Source organism: Tenrec ecaudatus, chromosome 1, assembly GCF_050624435.1.
Source record: "Tenrec ecaudatus isolate mTenEca1 chromosome 1, mTenEca1.hap1, whole genome shotgun sequence".
Taxonomy (NCBI): domain Eukaryota; kingdom Metazoa; phylum Chordata; class Mammalia; order Afrosoricida; family Tenrecidae; genus Tenrec; species Tenrec ecaudatus.
In genome coordinates this window covers 75,035,612-75,059,810 of record NC_134530.1, presented here as the reverse complement: position 1 = coordinate 75,059,810, position 24,199 = coordinate 75,035,612, and the positions used below count along the sequence as shown (strand labels likewise).

The following is a 24,199-nucleotide window of genomic DNA, read 5'->3' as shown; positions in this document are numbered from 1 at the left end:
GGATGTGTAGATGTTAATATCTAAAATTTTCCCCCTTTCCCCTGGTGATGTCTAATAGAGCGCGGAGGTGGGTGAGTTTGCGTTGTCCCAAGACGTGGTGCTGATCTGGGCTCCTGAGCGGGGCTATGTGGTGGTGGAGGTGATGGTGGTGGGATTGCTCTTCAGCTCAGCAAGCCCTCCCAGGTCCCTGCAGGCCTGTAGATTTGAGCCTGTGGTTGGAGGCTACACAGGTGAGGCTACGCAGCTCCCCACTGGCGGTCCTCCTGTTCTAGCTGGGAAGTGCTAGGGCAGTAAAGGGTACTGTGAGGAGGCACGGGCCACCGTGCCCGCCTCCTGTGGCGGCTGTGGAGGGCTGCGGAAGGCTTAGGAGCTGGCACTGGGGACCCCACAGAGCCCCCAGGTGATGAGAGCCGTTGGAGCGCACAGACGACTCCGCAGGGACTGCAAAGCCGAGTCCCATGCTCCCGAGCAGGCGGAACGTTTATTGCTTAATCTGCCCCGGCTGTGTGTGGGCGTGGGCAGGCTCCTCCGCTGAGCCGCAAGGATAGCGGCGCGAAACTGCAGGGAGCAATGGCGCCCTTCCTCCGCCCAGGCTCAGAGCTCAGAGCCGTGGCCTCTGGGATCCCGCCACACACCGGGTAGGGGGTGCAATGCCTGCCCGCAGGAGTGCCGAGCTCTGTCACTTGCGCTCCCTCTTGGCAGGGGCACCTACTCTTGCTCCTGGCGCTGAGAGGGGCCCTTGGTGGGCAGACTCAGCGGCCCAGGCAGACTCACTCCGCGGAAATGCAGGGTCGGGGGTAGGCGCGGGTTGTGCTGTGGCTCCCTTGGGCGGGAAGTGCTCCGCATATGTTCCTGGCCTGGAGTGGAGCGGGCGCTAGGCTGCCTGGGGTGGGCGGCGGGGCACAAGGAGGGCTGGTGGAGAGGTCCACGGCAGCAGTGTGGGTGGATGGTCCCCCGTGGGGGTCACCAGACAACCCGCAGGTCTGTTATCCAGAGCTTGGATGAATGGAGGGAGGGACGCGGGCCCAGGGCCAGATCACTGTCACGAGGGGAGAGGGGACCCACGGGAAAGGGAGGCTTCTCTCCTAGTGGGGTCCCGTGCGTGGGCAGCTGGTGTAGGGGATCGCGCGACCTGCTGCGCTTGTCTAGACAGGACAGACAAGCGACTCTGGGCTGGGGTCCGGTCTGGGGATGGAGCTTAGGCTAGTCGCCAGTGAAATGACGGCAGCCTAGTGACCAGAGATGTCCCACGAGTCTGGTCCTTCACTGAGGCCCCTGCTCAGGACAAATGCGTGGGGTGTGGCTGGGGTGCTGTCCCAGGGGGATATTTCACTCACCAGACTCCTACCATTCAGCTACCTGGACACCAAACTCGCTTTGTTCGGAGGAGCTCTCAGAGTATGCGGGTGCTCCGGTTGGCCATCTTCCTCCTCCCCTCGAGAGTTATAATCTTAAGAACCACTGTAGCCTATAGGGCCAATCAGAGTTGGAATTTACTCGATGGCAGTTAGATTGCTATGATCATTGATTGTGGATTCAAGTAAAATTAAATTCTTGGCAACTTCAGTCTTTTCTCCATATATCACAATATTATCTCTTGGTCCAGTTATAAGAATTTTTGGTTGTCCTTTATATTAATTAATATTTATTAATCTTATTTATTTTATTCATATTGAAACAAAGAAATATGTATTTGTAACAAATTACATACCACTTAGTAAATGTTTATGTAATCTAATGAAATCTTCATAATTTAGTCAAAATAGATTTTAAAATATCTCCTTATCAGAATAACAGAAATTCAAAAGGTAGTTTTTGCCATTCCTTTTTCATTATGAAAGAAATTGAGGTCCAAAGGAATTAAGTAGATTTCTTAGTGTCCAAAAGAACCAGAATTTGGTGTAGGTGAGGTTTGAGCTCATGTACATATATTGTTTTTATTTACCAATGCATCTTCTTTTCATATGACCATATGCCTTTTATTTGTCAACATATATAAGCACTATGTATCAAGGGGATTAAAGAAAAATATAACTTTGTTTACTATTAATACATTTATTATTAAATATGTTTTGATTTATATTTCATAATCTCATTTTTAATAGGCAATGATATGGGAAATGATGATGCCATCGGAGGAAATGTGAGCAAATATATGGTGCTTCCAAATGGATACTGTGGACAGCCCAAGAAAGGACATCTTATTTTTGATGCTTGTTTTGAGAGTGGTGAGTACATTAAAAGCCTTTGCCATTGAGGTTTTCGGGTGAGGCTTTTTTAACAATAAAAGTCACACAACTGACAATAACATCAGTTATAGACATACATGCATACCATTCAAAACAAATATAATTAACAATTATTTTTAGAAAAATGTGTTTGCTTTTTCCCTTAAAACAGTTAATGAATTTATCTTTAATATATTTGAATACCAATCATATTTCATTTGGAGTGTAAAGTTCAGAGAAAAAATTGTTTAACAAGATACATGATATCTTGGAAGAAGTGTATCCGGAGTGCTCTTCTTTAGAGGCAAGGATGGTGAGACTTTGTCTCATATATTTTGGACAAGTTGTCAGGAAAGGCCAGTCCTTGGAGAAGGGCATCATGTTTGGTAAAGGAGAGGGGCAAAGAGGGAGGCCCTCAAGGAGATAGATCGACACAGTGGCTGCAGCAATGAGTTCAAGCACAGGAACAATTGTGAGGATGGTGCAGGACTGGGCACTGTTTCCGTCTGCTGTGCACAGGGGTGCTGTAGGTCAGAACTGAGTCAATGACAACTAACAACAACACATTGCCAACTGTTGGGCAATCTCAAAAGCAAGAGATTCGAACTGAAGTCCACTGACTTTCAAATCCACGATCTTGACACACAGTCATATGCTTCTTAAAGGAGTATTTCAGTTCCTATCATTACAGCAGGTGAGTTTAAAATAAAGTCCTATTCCCTTAGTGGGTTTCCAAATAACTCTGATGGTATCTATGAATAATGCTGTGTACCTCAAAAATACAAATCTAAAATTCAGGTAGCCTATAGCATGCAGCCAGGTCACTGAGGGCTGATTAAAAAAACTGAATAAAAAAATTTCATGATTAGCGAGAATAATAATGGATGGGATCTTCAATTGCGGTTCTACATCAGTATCATTAAGGATGTTCCCCAGTGTAGGTTGCCCCTCCTAATTTTACCCACTAAATTAAATGAAGTGAAATCACCTGAGGGGCAGACACATGACCTCTGCTCCTCTGGTCATGAATTCCTATTGAAATTCACTGGTCACCAATAAAAGAGTGACACAGGACTGGGCAACATTTCCTTCTGTTATGCATAAGGTTGCTATGGGTAGGAACTGACTTGGTGGCACCTAAAAACAATTAATTTGAGGTGCCCATGGGCATGGGAAAATGCTATCTGGCAGAAACTATGTGATCCTGTCTCTCTTACCCCCAAATAAGAAAACTGACTCTAGGTGAGGTGGGACCTCCTGTGAAGATGTGTTTTTTAAAGTGTAAAAATAAGGGAGTGATAAATTGGTCATAAGTACTGGACAGATATGTCACCACATTGTCTGGGAGACCTGATTAATTGATTACATGACCTGAGAACGGAGGTCTTTTTTTGTCTTTGTGTTTGTCCTTATAGTAATGGTCTCTTATATTTGTCTTTTTGTGATTAACTTGTGCAGAATAATGTTCTCCAGGTCCATCCATCTCGTGAGGCGCTTTGTGGTTTCATCAGTGTTTTTAATGATTCCATTGTGTGTATGTACCAAAGTTCCTTTAGCTATTCTTGTACTGATGAGCTTTTGGATGAACACGAGCGTGCATCTGCCGTTTCTCAGCCAGTTCTTCCTGCTGTAGTGGTCCATGAATTAATTTCCTCTTCTTTTGACGCTTCTTGTGTTGGTTGACATTTGCCCCTAAGAACTCACCGCCATTGATTCCAACTCACAGCAGCATAGAACTTCTCCTAGGGTTTCAGAGATTGTACATCTTTATTGGAGTACACAGCCTACTGTTTCTCTCATGGAGGGGCTTGTGGGTTTGAGCTGCCAAACTTGTGGTAAGCAACCCAATGCTTAGTTATTCCACAGTCCACCAGATTCCTTCAATATTTCAAGTCAAGACCTGAATATTTTCTTCAATTCTTTCAGCTTGTGGAATGTTATGCATACTTTTCCCTTTTAGTTTATCTAACTCCCTGTCTTGAAAAAATTATATTGGGGGCTCATGCAACTCATCACAATCCATACATACATACATACATTGTGTCAAGCACATTTGCACATTTGCTGCCATCATCATTCTCAAAACATTTGCTTTCTACTTAAGCCCTTGATATCAGCTTCTCATTTTTCCCCTCTCACCTCGCTTCTCCCTCCCACATGAACCCTTGATACTTTATAAATTTTTATTGCTTTGTCATGTCTTACACTGTCCAGTGTCTCCCTTCACCCACTTTTCTGTTGTCCACCCCCAAGGAGGAGGTTATATGTAGATCCTTGTAATCGGTTCCCCATTTCTACCCCCTCTTCGCTCCACCCTCCCAGTATCGCCACTCTCACCGCTGCTCCTGCAGGGATCAACTGTCCTGGATTCCCTGTGTTTATCATTCCTATCTGTACAAATGTATATTCTCAGGTCTAGCCAGATTTGTAAGGTACAATTGGGATCTTGATTGGGGGGAGGAAGTATTTAAGAACTAGGGGACAGTTGTATGTTTCATTGTTGCTACCCTGCACCCTGACTGGCTTCTCTCTGTCCTGGGACCCTTCTGTAAGAGGCTGTCCAGTTGCCTACAGATGGGCTTTGGGTCTCTACTCTGCACTCACTCTCATTTACAATGATGTGATTTTTTTTTCATTTGTGCCTGATCCCTGATCCCTCTGACACCCGGTGGTCACACAGGCTGGTGTGCTTCTTCCATGTGGGCTTTGTTGCTTGTGAGCTAGATGGCTGCTTATTTATCTTCAAATCTTTAAGACCCCAGATGCTATATTTTTGGATAGCCAGGCACCATCAGCTTTCTTTAGCACATTTGCTTATGCACACATTTGTCTTCAGCCATTGTGTCGGGAAGTTGTGCTTCATGGAATGCCAATTTAATAGAACGAAGTGTTCTTGCATTGAGTAAGTACTTGAGTGGAGGTCCAATGTCCATCTGCTGCCTTAATACTAAACCTATAAATATAATGTATATAGATCTATTTCCCCACCATCCTATATAAATATATTTACATATGTACATGCCTGTACTTAGACCTCTTTAAATGCCCTTTGCCTCCCAGTTCTTTCCTCTGTTTCCTTTTACTTTCTGCTTGTCCCACTATCCTGCTCAGCCTTCATTTGCGTTTCTGAATTTTTCTCAGTTACATTGCCCTTGCTGAATCCCTACCAGTCCTCTCACACCCTCCTTGCCACTAATTTTGGATCATTTGTTGTTCCCTTGTTCTTCAGTAGGTCAACACCACCTCCTTTCTCCCACTTCCCCCTTTTCCATGTGCCCCTGGAACCATCGGTCCCATTGTTTTCTCTTCCAGACTGTTCATCCAGCCTGTTTATCTAGATAGGTCTGTAGAGATAATAATATGCACCAAAACACAAGGCATAGCAGGACAAAGTGATAAAAGAGAACACAACAATGACAACAAAAAAGAAAACTAATGATCCAGAGAAGAATAAATTAATATTAAAAAAAAGGAAAAGAAAATTTTTTTGAAAAAGACAGAAAAACCTGTAAATAGATCAAGGTCTGATTTTTGACCTCTAGGTATGTCCTCCAGTCAAGTTTAATGGGGTGCCACACTCTGGCCCCGGAGTCTATCCTTTGCACTCCCTCAGGAGCTCCCTGCTCTGCTCCCCTGGTTGATCTGCTGCACACCTGTAGTGTTTTGACTGGATATCGCGGGGTCAGACTGGGCCAATCCCGACACTGAGTCTCCAATGTTGTGCCCTGATAAGCCATGGGTTAGTGAGGGCTATTGGCTCTTCAGAGTGGGGATATTGTCCTCCAGTCCTGGTGGGCTAACTCCCAGTCTTGGCACTTTGCATTGTAATGCTTTATTTTTGTCTTCCTGAGCCAGTCTTTGCAGTCTTCTGTTGATCTGTGATAGATATGTTTTGTGTCAACCTGGCTGGACCAGGATTCTCAGTTTGGCAGTTGAAACCATTCCCATGATGTGATGTAACATAAAATAGTCAATTCCATGATAGACTGTGCTATGAGCAGCCAAGCAATTGTGGGAAGATGGGTGGAAGAGCTATCCCCTTAAGCAGGTTATAGTCTTGACACAATTGGAAGCAGGTTTCAACAAAAATATTTCCTATTCCTATATATAAATTGATGGTGTGGGAAAGCTATCTCTCTCACTGTTAGCCTGGATTTTGCATCTGTCTCATCAACCTCTGGCTCTTTGGACTTGAGCCATGATGGACTTTTAAGTTGTTTCTACCTTTGTTTCCTATGTGAATAGTGCTTCAGTGAACATTGGTGTACTTATGTCTGTTATTACTTGAGCTCTCAAGTCTCTTGGATTTGGAGTGGGATTTCTTAATCTTGTGATAAATGGATAAGGATTCCAGTTTCCCCATATCCTCAACTATGTTCCCCCCTATTTTTAAGAGAGATTTATCCATTATAGTAGAAGTTAAATATTATATAATTTTTATAACTAAAGATGCTGATCATCTTTTCATGTGTTTGTTGACTACTTGAGTATTTTCTCTGTTGAAGTGTTTAGGTCCTTTGCTCATTGTTTTATTATTTTGTCTTTTTGTTGTTAAATTCTACAAGTTTTATTTATATGATAGATGTTATTTACCATACATATTATTCCTGAAGATTTTCCCAAGGCTTTAGGTTGCCTCTTTAATCTTGACAAAAGTCATCGATAAACATCAGTATTTAATTTCCATGAGACCTCAATGATCTATTTTGTCTTCTACTTGTGTTTGCATGTTGTTGTTAGGTTGTCATTGAGTCAGTTTTGACTCATGATGACCCTACGTACCATGGATCCGGCACCATCCTCACAAGAGTTCTTATAATCGAGGCCATTGTTGCAGCCACTGTGTCATTCCACCTTGGGGAAGGCCTTCCTCCTTTTCACTGCCTCCCTACTTTGTCAAACGTGATGTCCTTTTCCAGCCTCTTGCATAACATGTCTGAAGTTTGTGAGTTGAAGGAGAGAACCACTATGAGTTGGAACTTGCTTGATGGCACCTAACAACAATTGAAATTTTAAAAGATTAATTTTTCCCTAGGTCATATAGCAGAGGAAGCGCTCAACCAGAATTTTAATTGAAGTTGATCTTAGTAAAAAACACCTGATTTACAGTTTAGGATGCTATTTCTGTGATAGGCATCTAATATAAATATATGTCCCAGTCTGTGGACTGGGGAAAATTAGGGAATTTAGATAGGCAAAGATATATCCTAGATTTAAAAATCTGCCATTTAGAAAAAGGCCTCTATTTTCCCATACAGAGTTTTCAGGGAAATAATCTAATCTGTTCAAGAAAGGAAGAAAGAGAAAAAAATTATGACAAGCTTCTGACTTTGAAGGTTGGAATCTTGGCAGGTTAATAAAACACGTTTAGAATCTTAGTCGACAACAAAACAACTTGAGGGAAAATAGTGGTAACTATAGAACTATAGATAATTATTTAATTTTTTTCCTTTGTTTCTGACTGATAGTTAAAACACACTTAAACCAGTTATAGTAGGGTTTTGATTTGCTTATTAGTTTGTTGACCAATTTACTATTTAACATATAGAGTTATGAATCTACTGTTTATTTTCCCTTCTGTTTCCTTTCTCTGCTATTTGAGAAGGATATAAAATATTACATTTCCGAATAACTTTCTTTTAAGAACGATGATATTTTCTAGTCCCATTAAAGAGCTGGCCTCAGAATGAACAATTTTAGGACTGTGAATGGTATTTAATGAAATTAATGAAATCTTGGTTGCACATCTCTTCTAATCCTCTTTTAAAATAATCTAAGGCACTACTTTGAAGTAGTGACCTTCATTGCTGACTAGTAGCATGCAAAATACTCTCCTGTGGAAATGCTCTGGGGGAGTTCTACTCTGTTCTATGGTCACTGTGAGTAAGAATTTACTTGGTGGCAGTGGATGTGTTTTTGGTATGCTTTAGTGGTAAAATACCTGCACATCACTTGATTATATATAGTTGAGTGGGTTGGCTATACAATAAACATTTATAAAACCTGGTTAAGCACCTCCACGGCCACAGAGTTGATTCCAATCACAGGGGCCCAGTACTGCCTCTTTGGCTATCTAATCCTGTAAATCTTTCCAGGAGCAGGCAGCCTCACCTATCCCTAGGAGTAGCTGGTGTGTTCAAACTGCTGACCTGTGTTTTGCTCTGGTTTTATAACCTGCTATTCCACCTAGGCTCCATGAGTAATTAGCGTAATTACAGTATTATTATTTAAAAATCTAAGACATGAATACCTTTTCAAATGATATAATTAGAACTTACTTTTTACTTTCTATTATTGTTACTTCCTATTTTGAAATAAAGTTTTTGAAATGACATCAATTAGCAAAATTAGAATTTTGTTGGTGCTTTTATTTTCCCCTATGAAATAGTCATACTTTGATAATATATTTCCATTTTGAAAAATCCATTCAAACTGTGAGTTGTCTTAAAGCTTTCAAATAGACTTGACTTTTGAAAGTGTGAGAATATTTCGTGATCCATTTGCCTATTTGAATGAATTCTATTCTCTAACTTTTCCTCATTTTCCCTGTGTTGCTGGGAATCAAATCATTGAAAATTGTGTTTCCCAGGCTCTCTCGCCGTCAGGCTTTTAGTTCAGCAAGTAGGAGGTTGTAGCAGAAGACTGACTGGGAGGAAGAAGGAGAGAGCCTAGACATTGTTTTCTGCCTCTGCTTTGCTCAGCTTCTCCCGCACTACCCACATCGCCTTCATTGTTTTAGCACACATTTCCTTCCTCAGGGTTCCAGCTTCAATGGATTTTCCTGGTTTCTAGGGTTTCACACCTCTTGCCTTTGCTCCTCTTTGCCTGGGGGATGGACAGTGGAAGCTTCTTGCTGTTGTTAATCTTTCTCCCCACTTTCCAGTGGGGTCTTTAACTCTCCCAATACATATTCAACTAATTTCCTATGTTAAACAACTTTTATTGAACTACTTGGTTGGGCTCATCTAATGACTGATAGCAGATTGATTTTTGTGGAAACAATGATGGAAAAAAATCTTAGTGATTTTCTGAGGTTCTTTTCAATAGTAAGTCTGAGTTTTCAACCAAGACTTAAGTGCTATGGTAGGTCAAAGTGGTTTACACGATGGCGTGATTTACAGAACCTTAGGGCAAGCTCTACCAGCTTTTAATGATGGTAGTTAACACTTGTGGCCCAAAGTCTTCTTGCCTTAACAATTCCCTGAGTTAGATCATACTTAATCGTTTGTGCCACCTCAGTGAGTGGGTTGTGTTCGTAATGAGCATTTGAATTTTAAAATAGAGCTTTAAGTTTATATCAATTAACTTTTTTTCTTTTTTGGGATAAAGCAAGCTTGGTATATATAAGGATAAGTCAGACATTATTGCTAATTGACTTCTAGTTAATACATGCATGGTTTATTCCAAACAAAATCTGTTCAAACATGTTCATGCAATAAGTGAATATCTACAGATGTTTCTCAAGGTCTGTTTTAATTTAAGTTCATAAAAACAAACAAACTAACTAAAAATAATACTTCTTTTCCCTTGGAAATAATTATTTTGTGGTTAGAACTAGTATCAATTTTTAAAGAATGCTTAAATAGACAACTTCCAAAATCACTGACGCTTTGCATCAAGTTTATGGAATGCTCCCTCAGTTAAGACAACAGTTTTTAGATGGAGCAAGCATTTAAATAAAGGCTGTGGAGACCTCAAAGAAAGGAGATTGTTAAACTCAATGAAGGATGCATGCCTGAATTCCAGCAACTGGTGGAAGAAATTTGTAGTATTACCATTGATGCAATAACTACTGAATTGGGATATTGCATGGTTTGACATTTCTAATTGTAAGTCAATATCTTAGCCTCAGGAAGCTTTTGAGTTGATGGGTACTAAAATGTGTGAAGACCACAGAGCTCAATGGGTTGATGAATATGATTTTATGGAACAAATCATACTTGTAGATGAACCCTGGATTTATCAATATAACCCAGAGAGCATAGCTCAATCAAGAAGACAGTGACTTCTGAGGGGATCTGTTAGGCAGAGATCAGATCATAAGTTTGTGATGAATGCCTTTTGGGATCTTTCAAATGGGGTAATCTTGATAAGCTTTCTCAAAGGACACAGAACTATTATTATGGTTTATCATGAGGAAAAGTTGTATTGAAGAGTTTATTTTTTTCTCATCAAAATAATGATTTGCTCATTCTTTAAGAATAGCAAAGGCTGTCCTGTAAGAACTTCATAGGGAAATTTTATCCCATCCAACCTACCTCCTTGATCTTGCTCCTTCAAACTTCATTTTGTCCCCCAAACTCAATGAACATCAAGGAACATGATTAGTTCCCTGAGGATGACAAAACTGCTGTTTGATGTAGCGTAAAATGGAAGAGTGCAGAATTCTTCAGGGAAGCGTTAGAAAGCTAGAAACACTACCTTCAGGAAGTGTGTAGACCAAGATGGAGGATGTGTTTAGAAACAATAGGTTTAGATTTTGATATTTTTGTTTAATAAAGTTTCTTTGATATTGTAGAAATAAAATTCCTATGATTTTGTAGAAATATTTTTATTAAATTTTATTTAAAAAGTTTTAAAAGAATCACAGTTTTGTAGAAATGTTAGGATGTTTACAACCAAAATATTTTACGGACCTCTGCTGAGTTTGTTTTCTTCCCATGGCTTAGGCTGAAGTTCTTAAATATTGTTTGGCTTTAAAAATGTACCCATGCAATTTCTTTTTACTCTCTGGATTTTCACTTTATTTTAGTAAATTACTGTTTATTCTTAAATCTGTTTTCTTTCAGAGAGTCCTGAGGTATTTAAATAAGTAGAAGTGTTCTCTTTCCCTGCCTGGTGTGTAAAATAAAAGGTTGGAAGCAATATAGTCCATGAGAGAGTTCTGCAGAGCAGAAAACATTTCATCTTGGTTCCGCCATACATTAATACCATACCTTGGACAGGCCATTTAAACACAGAGCATCAGCAAATCTTTAAAATGGGAATACTCATATTTGCCTTTCCACCATGTCTCTCTCAGTTTGTCATACATGGTGGCTTATGTGTTGCTGTGATGCTGGAAGATTTCAATGGTTTTTTCAAATACTACCGTGTTCACCCAAAGTGAACACATTTCAGCAGACTTTCCAGACTATGAACAGATGGCAAAGAAGAAATAGGGTACCCACAAAGAAGAAATAGGGTACCCACAAAGAAGAAATAGGGTACCCACAAAGAAGAAATAGGGTACCCACAAAGAGAAATAGGGTACCCACAAAGAAGATATAGGGTACCCACAAAGAAGAAATAGGGTACCCACAAAGAGAAATAGGGTACCCACAAAGAAGATATAGGGTACCCACAAAGAAGAAATAGGGTACCCACAAATAAGAAATCGGGTACCCACAAAGAAGATATAGGGTACCCACAAAGAAGAAATAGGGTACCCACAAATAAGAAATCGGGTACCCACAAAGAGAAATAGGGTACCCACTTTGGAGGAATTAGCCATTGAAAACTATGGGTAGCCCTGAAACATTGTCAGATATTGAAAACCTCGTGAATAGAACCAGAATGTTGTCAGTGATCGTTCTAGAAGATGGACTCCTTAGGTCAGAAAGCATTCAAAATACGACTGAGAAAGAGCTAACTTTACAAAATAGAGTTGACCATAATGATGCAGGTGGAGGGAAGCCTTCAAGACCTTCATTTGTTCATGGGGCATGACTGAAAATGTGAAGAAACAGCTGAAAACATCAATTGATAATTGGAACTTGGAATGTGTTACGTATGAGTCTAGGACAATTGGAAGTTGTTAAGAATGAAATGGAATATATAAAAATTGATATTCTAGGCCTCAGTCAATTGAAATGGATTGGTATTTGGAATTTTTAATCACAAAATCATTTGCTTTACTATTTGTGAATGACATATTCAAGAGAAATGGCATTATATTCAGAGTTAAAAGGACATTTTAAGAACTATCTTGAAGTGTATTGCTGCCTGTAATAGGATAATACCTAGTTGCATGTAAGGAAATCTAGTCAGTACAACTGCATTTCAAATTTATGCACCAATGGTTAAAGCTAGTGATGAAGAAATAAAATAATTCTACCAATGTATCCTGTCTGAAATTGATGCAACAATCAATATGCATTGACAATGATTGACAATTGGAGCCCCAAAGTTGAAAACCAAGAAGGAAAATTGGTTGGAAAACATGAACTTGTTGAGAGAAATGAAGTTGAAAATTGCATGATAGAATTTTGCAAGACAAAACAGCAAACGGTACTGAAGGAAGAAGCTCAAGCAGCATTGAAAGCAGTAGCTAAAAACAAGGCTTCAAGAATTAATGGAAAACCAATTGAAATGTTTCAATAAGCTGATGAAAGCATTAGGAGCACTGACATCTATACCAGGGAAGTTGGAGGGCAGATACTTGGCCAAATGACTGGAAGAGATCTATATTTGTACCAATTCCAAAAAAGGTGGCCCAACAAAATGTTCAAATTGTAGAATGATATCATTATCACCACATGGAAATAAAATTTTACTAAAGATCATGGTTGAAGCAGTATATTGACAGGGATCTGCCAGAGGTTCAGGCTGAATTCTGAAGAGGATGTAGAATAGGGATATAATTGCTGACTTCAGATGGATCTTGGATAAAAGCAGAGAATACCAGAAATACGTTTAGTTGTGTTTAATTGACTATGTTAATACGTTCGACTTATCATGACAAACTGTGGATAACCTTGAAAAGAATGGGAATTCTAGAACATTTCATTGTACTCAAGTGAAACTTGTACATGTTTCTAGAGGCAGTTTTGCAAAGAGAACAAGGGAATACTGCGTGTTTGAAAATCAAGAAAGGTGTGCCACACTTACGCAATCTGCATGTTGAGCAACTGTTCAGAGAAGCATATCTGACTAAGAACATGGCATCAGGATTGGAGGAAGGCTTATTAACAACCTGATATATGCAGATGGCACAACCTAGCTTGCTGCAAGTGAGGAGGGTTTGAAGCATTTGCGGATGAGAGCAAGGATTTTAGCTTTCAGTGTAGATTATAGCTAAATTTAACTGTGTTAGTCTGGGTAGACTAGAGAAAGAAATTCAGAGACACTCATATGTGTATAAGACAGGTTTATATACAAGAGCAATTGAATACTGAGAAAACATCCCAGCCTAGACCATATCAAGTCCATAAATCTGATATTAGCCCATATGTCTGATACCAATCTATAAAGTCCTCTTAAGAATCATGAAACACATGCAATGACGCCGAATGCAGAAAGATCACAGGTCACTGGGTGGAAGGTCTTGTGGATCCAGTGTCGATGTAAGCATCTCAGCACTGGCAGGCATCTCCATGTGGCTCTTCTGGATGCTAACCTCTAGTGTAGCTCATGTGTCTTGTCAACAGAAATGTCTCACAGGGAGTCAGCCTGTGTCCTGCCTCCAGTGAGCTATTTATCTCCTTAGCACCTCCAAATAAGTCATCAAGCCATTCACTCTTAATCCTCTGAAACTGACAACAGTTTATGTAACTACCACAGTGGAGAAAATAAAAATCCTCTTAATGGAGAAAAGATTAACTTTTACAAGGACTTTGACTTGTTTGGATCCACAATAAATGCTCATGGAAGCAGCATTCAGGAGAACCAAGGGTGCATTGCACTGGTAACTCTGCTGCGCAAGATCTCTTTAGAGTATTGGAAAGCAATGGTGTTACTTTGAGGAGCAGGGTTCCTCTGACCTGGTATTTTCAATTTCTTTATATGCATGCTAACATTGGACATTGAATAACTAAGAACAAAGAAGAATTGATGCATTTGAATTTTGGTGCTGACGAAGAATATTGAAAGTATTATGGACTGCCAAAAGAACAAGCAGACCTATTTTGAAAGAAGCACAGTGTGAATGCTCCTTAGAAGCAAGGATGGTGAGACTTCATCTCAAATACTTTGTACATGTTGTCAAGAAATTCCAGTCCCTGGAGAAGGATATCACGCTTGGGATACTAGAGGGGCCGCAAACAAGAGGAAAGCCCTCGCTAAGGTGTATTGACACAGTGACGGTGACCATGGGGTCAAACATAAGAATAGTTGCGAGAATGGTGCTGGATTGGGCAGCTCTCTATTCTGTTCCACAACTTCTCACTGTGAGCTAGAACTGATGCCATGGCACCTAACAACAACAACAACAACATTTGTCTTTCGGGAATTAGAATTACTGAAGGCCTAGCACAGGATCAATGATCATTATGGAAATGATGTAAGGAAATCATTTTCTGTCTTAATGGAGGGAGTGGAATAGAGTGAACCATGAGTGGGCAGCCACTGAGGTAGACATGGAATAAGTCATAAGATGTTAATCTTCACTTTTATATTCTTTCTATATTATACTTCAGTAAGCATGACTTTCTCCCTTCCTTCTATTTGTTTTTCAAGTGTCATCTGAGAATTGTCATGTGAAAAATGTGTTTCCTTATATAAAATTTCTACTCTTCTTTCCAGGATATTTTCAAGTGTTTTTCTTGTTTAATATTTTCATCATAGTACTTATGAACTGATATATATGTAAGTTTTTGTTTGTTTATTATGTAACTTCTTCACTACAATATAAGCTCTGAGGGATGGGCTTTTTTTCTCCAGTTTGTACCCTGATTCCTACAGATGTATCTGACATATATGACAGTTTATGGATAAATAAGTGAGGCATCACTACATAAAATTACTTATAAATTCATTTATTGCATTTACTATAGGAATATAGCATAGCTATGTAGATGTATCTCACTCTCATTGAGTCAATTCCTACTCATAGCAATCCGATAGAAACAGGGTAGAACTGCCTATGCGGGTTTCTGAGACTAAAGCCCTTTAAAGGAGTAGAAAATCTTATGGTACAGCTGGTGGTTTTGAATGGCTGGTCTATGGTTAGCAGTGCAACATGTAACCACTATGCTACCAGGCCTGGCTGAGATTGTTCAGGGACCATGGACTCCCAAAAGATAAAACAGATCTGTCTTAGAAGTAGTGCAGTTAGAGTGCTTCTTAGAGGCAAGGATAGTGAGACTTCCTTTCATGTAAACTGAATATGTCGTCAGAAGAACATACCATGGAGAAAGATATGATGCTTGGTGCAACAGATGGGTAGTGAAAAAGACAAAGTCCCACACTGTGAGAAAGTGGCACAGTGGTGACAACAATGGGCTCAAGCATGAGAACAATTGTGAGGATGGTGAAGGGCCAGGCAGCGTTTTGTTCTTTTGTACAGAGGGTCTCTATGATTTGGAACTGACTGAACGGTATCTAATAACCAACCCATGTAGATTTATAGAAAAACACTGACACATGTACAACACATTATTTCTTGAGAGTATTACTGAAAACTTGGACCGAGGAAGCCTTTGAATAACAAAAATAAACCCATACCAAATCCATTGCTATTACGGTAAGTCAGTTCTAACTCACAACAACCTTATGAATTTCAGCATAGAAATGCTCCAGGAGTTTTTCTGCCTGCAAGATTAGGCCAATAGTTTGCCTGGCCTTTCTTTCATACCATTGCTTAGGTGGGTCCAAACTGCCAAGCGTCAGGTTAGTAACCAAGGGCACGACATTTATGCCACCCATATTTCTTATACTTTACTCTTCTAAGAGATATTTAGGGCTTATTTATCCTTGTTTAGACACAGTTCTAATTATCCTAACAATATGATTTTCAGATCAGGAAATTTGCAGTCAGGATAGAGTCTGAGTATACATGAATGCCTTTTTAAAGTTTTTAAAAATTTTGGTGAGAAATCAAAGTTGACATGTTGACAGAATGGAGGAGGTAGAAGATATAAAAGTACACACTAACATATATATAATTTTGTAGTATCTGTTCTTCATCATCAAGAGAAGACTGAATTATACCCATGAGACATTTTATAAAGCCTTCCAGTAAATTTAGAAATAGCCTGCAACTTTTTCTTTAAAGTCTGATTAGTTTACTCACCAATCTAGCATGGTTTTTCACTAAAAAATTTCCAGGGACATAATCATGTAGTTCTTATCTTAACTCTTGGTATATGCCATTTCTAAAGATGATCTTCACTTTAAGATAACTCCTTCCCCCTACCTCTGTTTCTAACTGACTAGTTTTCCCTGTGTGGAGGCACACATGACCCTGTAATATAGACATTCTCTAAAGTTCGGCTCACTCATATTTAATCTTTATGAATCTTGAATATCACATCTTGTAATTCATCATCCATCCATACATCCATCAATCCATCCACTTCCACATTGAAAATTATTGTATGCTCATTACATATCCTGAGCCCATTAATTTCTAGCTACCTACATCATTTTAGCTACTAACATCTGCCATTGGGAACTACTGTTCCCCTTGCTGCTTTCTAGTCATATTCCCCACTCCCCCATATGCATTTTTTACATAGTATCCAAATTGATTTCTTTAAAACTTCAATATCTTACCCCTCCCTTATTTAAATTTCCTTTCTGATATAGAATAAAATCCAGACTCCTCATTCTGGTTACAAAGTGGTACATGGTCTGGCCTTTGCCTATTTTTCTAACTTCACCTTATGCTATTCTTGCTCTTTACAGTGACTTTCTGCTTTTTCACAGATTAGGCCACATTTGTTTCTGCGTTGGGTTAATTTATCTAGTGGTTTCTTCTTCCTGGAATATACTGGCATTCCCCTTCCCAACTATACATTTAGGCATTCAGAATGCAGCTTAAATACTGCTTCTCCAGAGAGGTCTTTCATGACAATGTCATTTAATAGTTATCCAGTCACTGCTGTATTGCTTATTTATCTGTATTCCCCACTTGTAAAGCAGGTATTTTACCTATTGTTCTATCCATACAACTCAGCACCTAGTACGCATTCAATAACAATTTATTTAAAGGCATGGATTCTACACCTGATACTGGAGATACTGACATACTAGTATAATAAGTAATTTATAGTTTGTTTGTAGTCTTTCTTAGGTCACATGAGCTTTTTAAGAACCCAGTGAAAGTTATGAATTTTCTTATAAGAAAAATGCACATATGTACATACAGTAAAATTTTACAAAGGTGTCAGAATGCTTGATTTATTGGATACTTACTCTTTGTTAGAGACTTTGATGCTAATTTTCCTGCTCTCTTAAAAACCGTGGAATGCAGGTTTAGTAAATCATAATACCTCTATGATGATCCTTGTACAGTGTTTATCAAACTGTTGTGAAAAACTACTTAAAAAATCCAATCTGTTATATCCCTCTATTTTGTAGTATGCATGACTTGTAAACACAAAGTGACAAGTGCCACATGAGTCCACTGAGGTAAGCTCAAAAAGTACAATGGGCATAGAGGATAAGCTACTCAATGCATAAACCCCAGGTTGAGGTTCAGACAATTCAGGGGTCTGACCGAGCTCAGGGTTGCTTATGGAAACCAACTAAAAAGTAGGGGAAAGGTGGGGGAAGAAAAAAAAATCAAAGGTGGTGGGAGCAGAGCACTAATACACCCACGGGGAGGGTATTTTTTATGTCTCCACAGGAAAGGGAGAGAGGGACCAGACCCCATCCCAGAGCACCAAGCCTTGAGGGCAATACACTGGCATGGAGCAGCAATCTAACAGAGGATGACAGGGCTGGACCCAAGCCGAGCTATGTTGACCCTCTCCCCCCTTCCCCAGAATAAGGCCATAGAGAGGACAGCACTGAACATACAGCCTGGGGAGAGAGGTGGGTCTGTCTAGACCACACAGGAGGGAACTGAGAGAAAGAGAGAGAGAACCTCATTATGGCCAACCAAGGCCCAGAGACAACATTCCTCCTAGGAGCAGCCAATGCACAGAGAGGACTGTAGGGCCGTCCCCACCACAAGACAGGGTGTTCCCTAACTGACCCATAGTGCTTACAAGGGACAACGCTGGAGACACTGTGCGGAAAGTGTGCCTGGTCTGGCCCATGCACAGAGGGGTGAAAAGTAAAGGGAGTGCACCAGGCCAGCAAAGGGAGCAAAGTAACCAAGTCCCTGAGGAACCCTCAAAATGGACTCTTACTTGGGGGACAGGGTTTGGCACCTCATCAGACGTGGTTGGAAAACATACATAAGGGTCAGCAGTCAGACCTGGATCTATTGTTTGTTTGTTTTTCTTTCGTCCTATGTTTATCTATATAAGATAGGCAGGACAAACCGTCCAGAACAGAATACAATGGGACTGGTGGTTCCAGGGGGACATGAGAGAGAAGGGGAAAGAAAGGGGGAGCGTGGGGAGCCAAAGAAACTCAGGGATAGGAGAACAAGAGATCTTAAATTGATGGCGAAGAGGGTGTATACTGCTTGGTGGGGTTTAATCAAATGTAACGTATCCGAGAAGAATTACTGAGAGTTGAATGGAGGGTGAACATGATAATGGGTTAGGAGGTAGGTGAAGGAAAATAGAGGAAAGAAATAGGAGACAAAAGCTATTTATAGAGGTATAGCTATAGGCATGTATACATGTAGATGTACTAATTTATAATGAAAGACAGAGAGACCAAAGTACATATATTTATATGTTAAGAATTAAGGTAGCAGATGAACTTTGGACCTCTACATAAGGTCTCTCTTAACACAAGAACACATTGTTCAAATAGCCTGGCATCCTTTGATACCTTCCTGACACTATCGCTGAAGACAGAATGGGTACATAAGCAAATGTGGTGAAGAGAGCAGATGGTGCCCGCCTATCAAAAGATACAGCATCTGGGGTCTTAAAGGCTTGAAGTTACACTAGCTTCCATCCAGCAGGGAAAAAAATAAACCCACATGGGAGAAGCACACAAGCCTGTGTGATTATTAGGTGTTGATGGGATCAGGTATCAAAAGAACCAAAACAAACGACTATATCAATGCAAATGAGGGGGTCTGGGACTCATACAATACTTATTACAATCCATATATACATCAATTAAGTAAAACACCCTTATACATTCGTTGCCCTCATCATTCTCAAAATTCGCCTTCTACTTGGGTTCCTGCAATCAGCGCATTTTCCTTTTTTCCCTCCCCCCATTCCCTCCTCCCTCATGCACCATTAATAATTCATAAATTATTATTTTATATTTTCTTATACTGCCCGGCATCTCCCCCACCCACTTTCCTGCTGCCCATCTCCTAGAGAGGAGACCATACGCAGATCCCTGAAATCGGTTCCCCCTTTCTATACCTCCTTCCCTCTTGGTGTTGCCACTCTCACCATTGGTCTCGAGGGGTTCATCTGTCCTAGATTCCCTGTGCTTCCAGATCCCAACTGCACCACTGTGCTTCCTCTGGTCTAACCAGGTCTACAAGGTAGAATTGGGATCATGATAATTGGGGGGAAGGAAGCGTTCAAGAACTAGAGGAAGGCTTTGAGTTTCATTGTTGCTACACTGAACCCTGAGTGACCCATCTCCTCCCCACAACCCCTCTGCAAGGGATGTCCAGTTGTCTACAGATGGGCATTGGGTCCCCATCATGCACTCCCCTCATTCACGATGGTATGATTTTTTTTCTCCCTGCCTTTGTTGCTTGAAACCTGATCCCTCAACCCTTCATGATCACATGTGTTGGTGTGCTGCTTTCATGTGGGCTTTGTTGCTTCTGGGCTAGATGGCTACTTGTTTACTTTCAAGTCTTTAAGTCCCCAGATGTTATATATCTCTCAATAGCCGGGCACCATCAATCTTCTTCACCACACTTACTTATGCACACATTCGTCTTCAGCGTTTATGTGGGGAAGGTGATCACACAATGATGTTTTTTGTTCTTTGGTGTCTGCTACCTGATCCCTTCAACACCTCGTGTTCACTTAGGCTTGTGTACTTCTTCTCTGTGGATTTTGTTGCTTCCAAGCTAGATGGCCGCTTGTTTGCCTTCAAGCCTTTAAGACCCCAGACACTATATCTTTCGATAGCTGGGCACCATCAGCTTTCTTCACCATGTTTGCTTATGCGCATGACTATTATCTGTGATCATGTTGGGAAGGTGGGTATCATGGAATGACCGTTTAACTGAGCAAGGTGCTATTGTATTGAGGGAGCACACACGAGGAGGCCCAATGCCCACCTGCTACCCTACTACTGAACCTATAAATATATGCACATAAGTCTATTTCCCCCATAATCATAAATATATTTACATATATACATATCTGTATTTAGACTTCTATGTATGCCCTTTGGCTCCTACTCCTTTCCTCTATTTCCTTATGCTTTCCTCCTGTCTCACTACCATGTTCAGCTTTCATTCTGGTTTCAGTAATTCCTCTCAGTTACCTTGCCCTTGGTCACTTCGTACCAGTCCTCCTATCCCCTCCCTCCACTGGTTTTGAACCACTCGTTGTTCCCTTGTCCCTGGGTTGGCCAACACCACCTCCCTTCTCCTACCTCCCACACTTTCATTTCTCTCTGGGACCACTGTTCTTGTTATTTCTTTCTCACATTGTTTGTCCAGCCTATCTTATCTAGGTGGACCTGCAGATATATTAATATGTGCATAAAAATGCAGATTAGTTTGACAGCACCTAAGTGGCACATAAGGACATGGCATCGACAGCAGCAACACCGACACACTGACAAACAAAAAAACCACTGAGATACAAAATTTAAAAGAAGAGAAAAAAACAACAAAACAAAAAGACAGCAAAAAAAAAAAATCTGTTAGTAGTTTGAGATCTGTTTGTTGGCCTTTAGGAGTTTTTTCCGGATGAGTCTGATGGGGTGCCACGTCCTGGCCCCAAAGTCCATCCTTTACACTCTGTCAGGACCTCCTTGCTCTACTTTCCTCGCCGCTCCATTGCATGCCCCAGTGTTTTGCCTCAGTGTGGTGGGGTCAGCTCAGTCGCACATCCCCACTGTGCCTCAGGTGCTGTCCCGTGTAGGGCCATGAGTCAGTGCAGGATGGTGCATCTTGTTGTGGGGCCTGCTGTATGGTCCTCTCTGTACAATGGGCCCTTCGAGTCGGGCTATGGTCCTCTGAGCTTGGTGGGTCCAGGTGTGCTCCGCTCCGTTCTTCCTCCTTCTTTGCTTCAGCTTCCTTCTGGTTGTGGTGTGGTAGGTTAGTTCCTTTCCCACACCAGACGATCTATTTTCATTTTCTGTGGTACTCACTTTGATTGTGGGGGTCAGGCTAATGTTGCTTGGGGCTGGCATATGGTCAAGTCTCTTTGTGTAGGCTTCTGCACTTTACGTTGCCCTCCTGGTTTGGCGTGTCTGGTGGAGTCCATATGCGTGTTCCAGTTTTGTGGGCACACAACCAATACTCTACCCTGGGTGGGTTAGTGCCCTGTTCCCCACATGCCATCCACTCGGTTTCTTCCCACCCCGCTTCTCCCTCCTCCTGCCCCACTTCCCCTTCTTTATGCTGGGCTCTCATGTACCTCCCTAGGTGTGGCCTGCCCTCCCTCCAACTATCTATGCTTCCACCTGTTTATTGTGAGATAGATTTTTATTCTTCTATTTCTGTCATGCTGATTGTACTTACCTCAGGGGACTCATGTTATACCTGTCCTTTTGAGTCTGACTTAACCTCGCTTAACATAATTCATTCCAGCTCTTCCCATGAAATAACGTGTTTCATGTGCTCATCCGTGCTTTTCAGTGCTGCATAGTACTCCATTGTGTGCATGTGCCAAAGTTTACTAATCCACTCATCTATCGATGGAAACTTAGGCAGTTTCCAAGTCTTTGCGATTGTGAATTGTGCCACAATAAACATTGGAGCACATATGACTGGTCGTGTTTTATTTGCTGCTTCCACTGGGTATATGCCCAGTAGAGGGATGGCTGGGTCATAAGGTAGATCAATTTCCATTTTCTTTAAGTATCTCCAGATTGCTTTCCACAGTGGCTTTACAAATCTGCACGACCACCAGCAGTGGAGGAGGGTTCCTACTTCACCATAGCTCCTCCAACACTTGTTGCTCTCTGATTTACTGATCTGGGCTAGCCTCCGAGGTGTTAGGTGGTATCTCATGGTTGTTTTGATTTGCATTTCTCTTATGCCAAGGGACTTCGAGCTTTTTCTCATATGCTTATTGGCCATATGTGTCTCCTCTCTAGTGAAAGTTCTTTTCAGTTCTTTTTCCCACTTCCTTAGGGGGTTAACTGTTTTCCTCTTTTTGCAGGTCATGATGGTGTTGTAGATTTTAGTAATGAGCCCTTTGTCTGATGTGTCATTACTAAAAATCTTCTCCTAGTCTGTGGGTTGTCTTGTCACCCTCTTGGTGAAGTCTTTCGAGGTGCACAGGTGCTTTATTCTTATTAGATCCCATTTGTCGATTTCCAGTTCACCTGTGTGTATACCCTTCCCTGTTGCAGTGAGCCTATGAGCTGCCTGGGCCAGTGCTCTGATATTAGTCCCGATTCCCTCCTTAATGGTCCTGATGATTTGGGGTTTGACTTCTAGATCTGTGATCCACCTTGAGTGTATTCTTGTGCATGGGGTGAGGTAAACGTCTTGTTTCATCTTTCTACATGCAGATATCCATTGTTTCCAGCACCACTTGTTAAAAAGGGCATCCGCTCCCCACTTGATGTTTTTGGGACCCTTGTCGAAGGTCAGTTGTCTATATGCTGATGATTTTACTCCTGGGCTTTCTATTCTTTTGCACTGGTCTGTCTGTCGTTGTGCCAGTACCATGCTGTTTTGACCACTGTAGCTGTGTAATAGGCATTAAAATCAGGTAGGGCGAGTCCTCCAATTGTGTCCTTCTTCTTGAGGAGTTCTCTGCTCATTCTGGGTTTCTTCCCTCTCCATATGAAGTTGGTGGTCAGCTTTTCCACTTTTTGAAGAAGGTTGATGTTATTTGAATTGGTATAGCATTGAACTTGTAGAGTGCTTTAGGTAGGACTGTCATCTTTACTATGTTGAGTTCTTCCATTTGTGGAGGTTGCTTATGGTTTCCTGTAATAGGGTTTTAAAGTTTTCCTTATATAGGTCTTTATTATTTTTTGTTAAATATATTCCTAGGTATTTCAGTTATTAGCTACTGTGAACGGTACTTCTCTCTTAATTGCCTCTTCCATGGCCCTGTCCAATGCGTATAGAAAACCTACAGACTTCTGTTTATTGATCTTGTATCCTGCTACTCTTCCGCATTGCTCTATTGCTGTAAGTACTTCAGCTGTGGCGCTTTTGGGGTTTTCAATATACAGGATCATATCATCTGCAAATAGTGATAGTTTCACCTCCTCCTCTCCCAATTGGATCCCTTTGATATCCTTCCGCTGTCTTGTGTTATTATTCAGACCTCCAAAATGATATTGAATAGAAGTGGGGACAGGGGGCATTCTTTTCTTGTACCCTTTTTCGGTGGGATTGTTCTTGTCTTTTCTCCATTGACTATGATGTTGGCCATTGGTCTTTCATAGATAGCGTGTATAAGCTTGAGGAACTTACATTCCTATCCTATTTTCATGAGTATCTTGATTAGGAATGGGTGCTGGATATTGTCAAATGTTTTTTTCCTATGGATATTATCATATGGTTTTTATCCTTTTTCTTCTCAATGTGATGTATAATATTGATGGATTTTCAGATGTTAAACCATCCCTGCATCTCTGGGATGAATCCTACCTGGTCGTGGTGGATGATATGTTTTATATACTTTTGTATTCTCTTGACCAATATTTCGTTAAGGATTTTTGCATCTATGTTCATTAGAGATATTGGAATGTAATTCTCTATGCCTGTGGGATCTTTGCCCTATTTGGGTATCAAAGTAATGCTGGCTTCGTAAAATGAATTTGGGAGTTTGCCGTCTTCTTCTATGTTATGGAATACTTTGTGGAGGATTGTTGTCAACTCTTCCCTGAATGCTTGGTATAATTCTGCTGTGAAACCAACTGGCCCTGGGACCTTTTTTCTTGGTATGGTTTTGATGACCCTCTCTATTTCTTCTGTCACTTTGGGTTTGTTGAGGTTCTTGATCTATGTCTGAGATAATCTAGCG

General features: G+C 40.9%; 1 protein-coding gene across 1 annotated transcript in view; it reads left to right on the top strand.

The window, feature by feature from the left end:
- The first annotated feature begins 1,400 nt into the window (after nt 1–1,400).
- AGBL4 (AGBL carboxypeptidase 4) overlaps nt 1,401–24,199 on the top strand; it is a 1,434,684-nt gene continuing 1,411,885 nt past the window's right edge. The window contains exons 1-2 of the mRNA XM_075532449.1: nt 1,401–1,485; nt 2,106–2,228. Coding sequence (XP_075388564.1) covers nt 1,401–1,485; nt 2,106–2,228 — 208 coding nt within the window. The remainder of the gene's footprint in view (nt 1,486–2,105; nt 2,229–24,199) is intronic.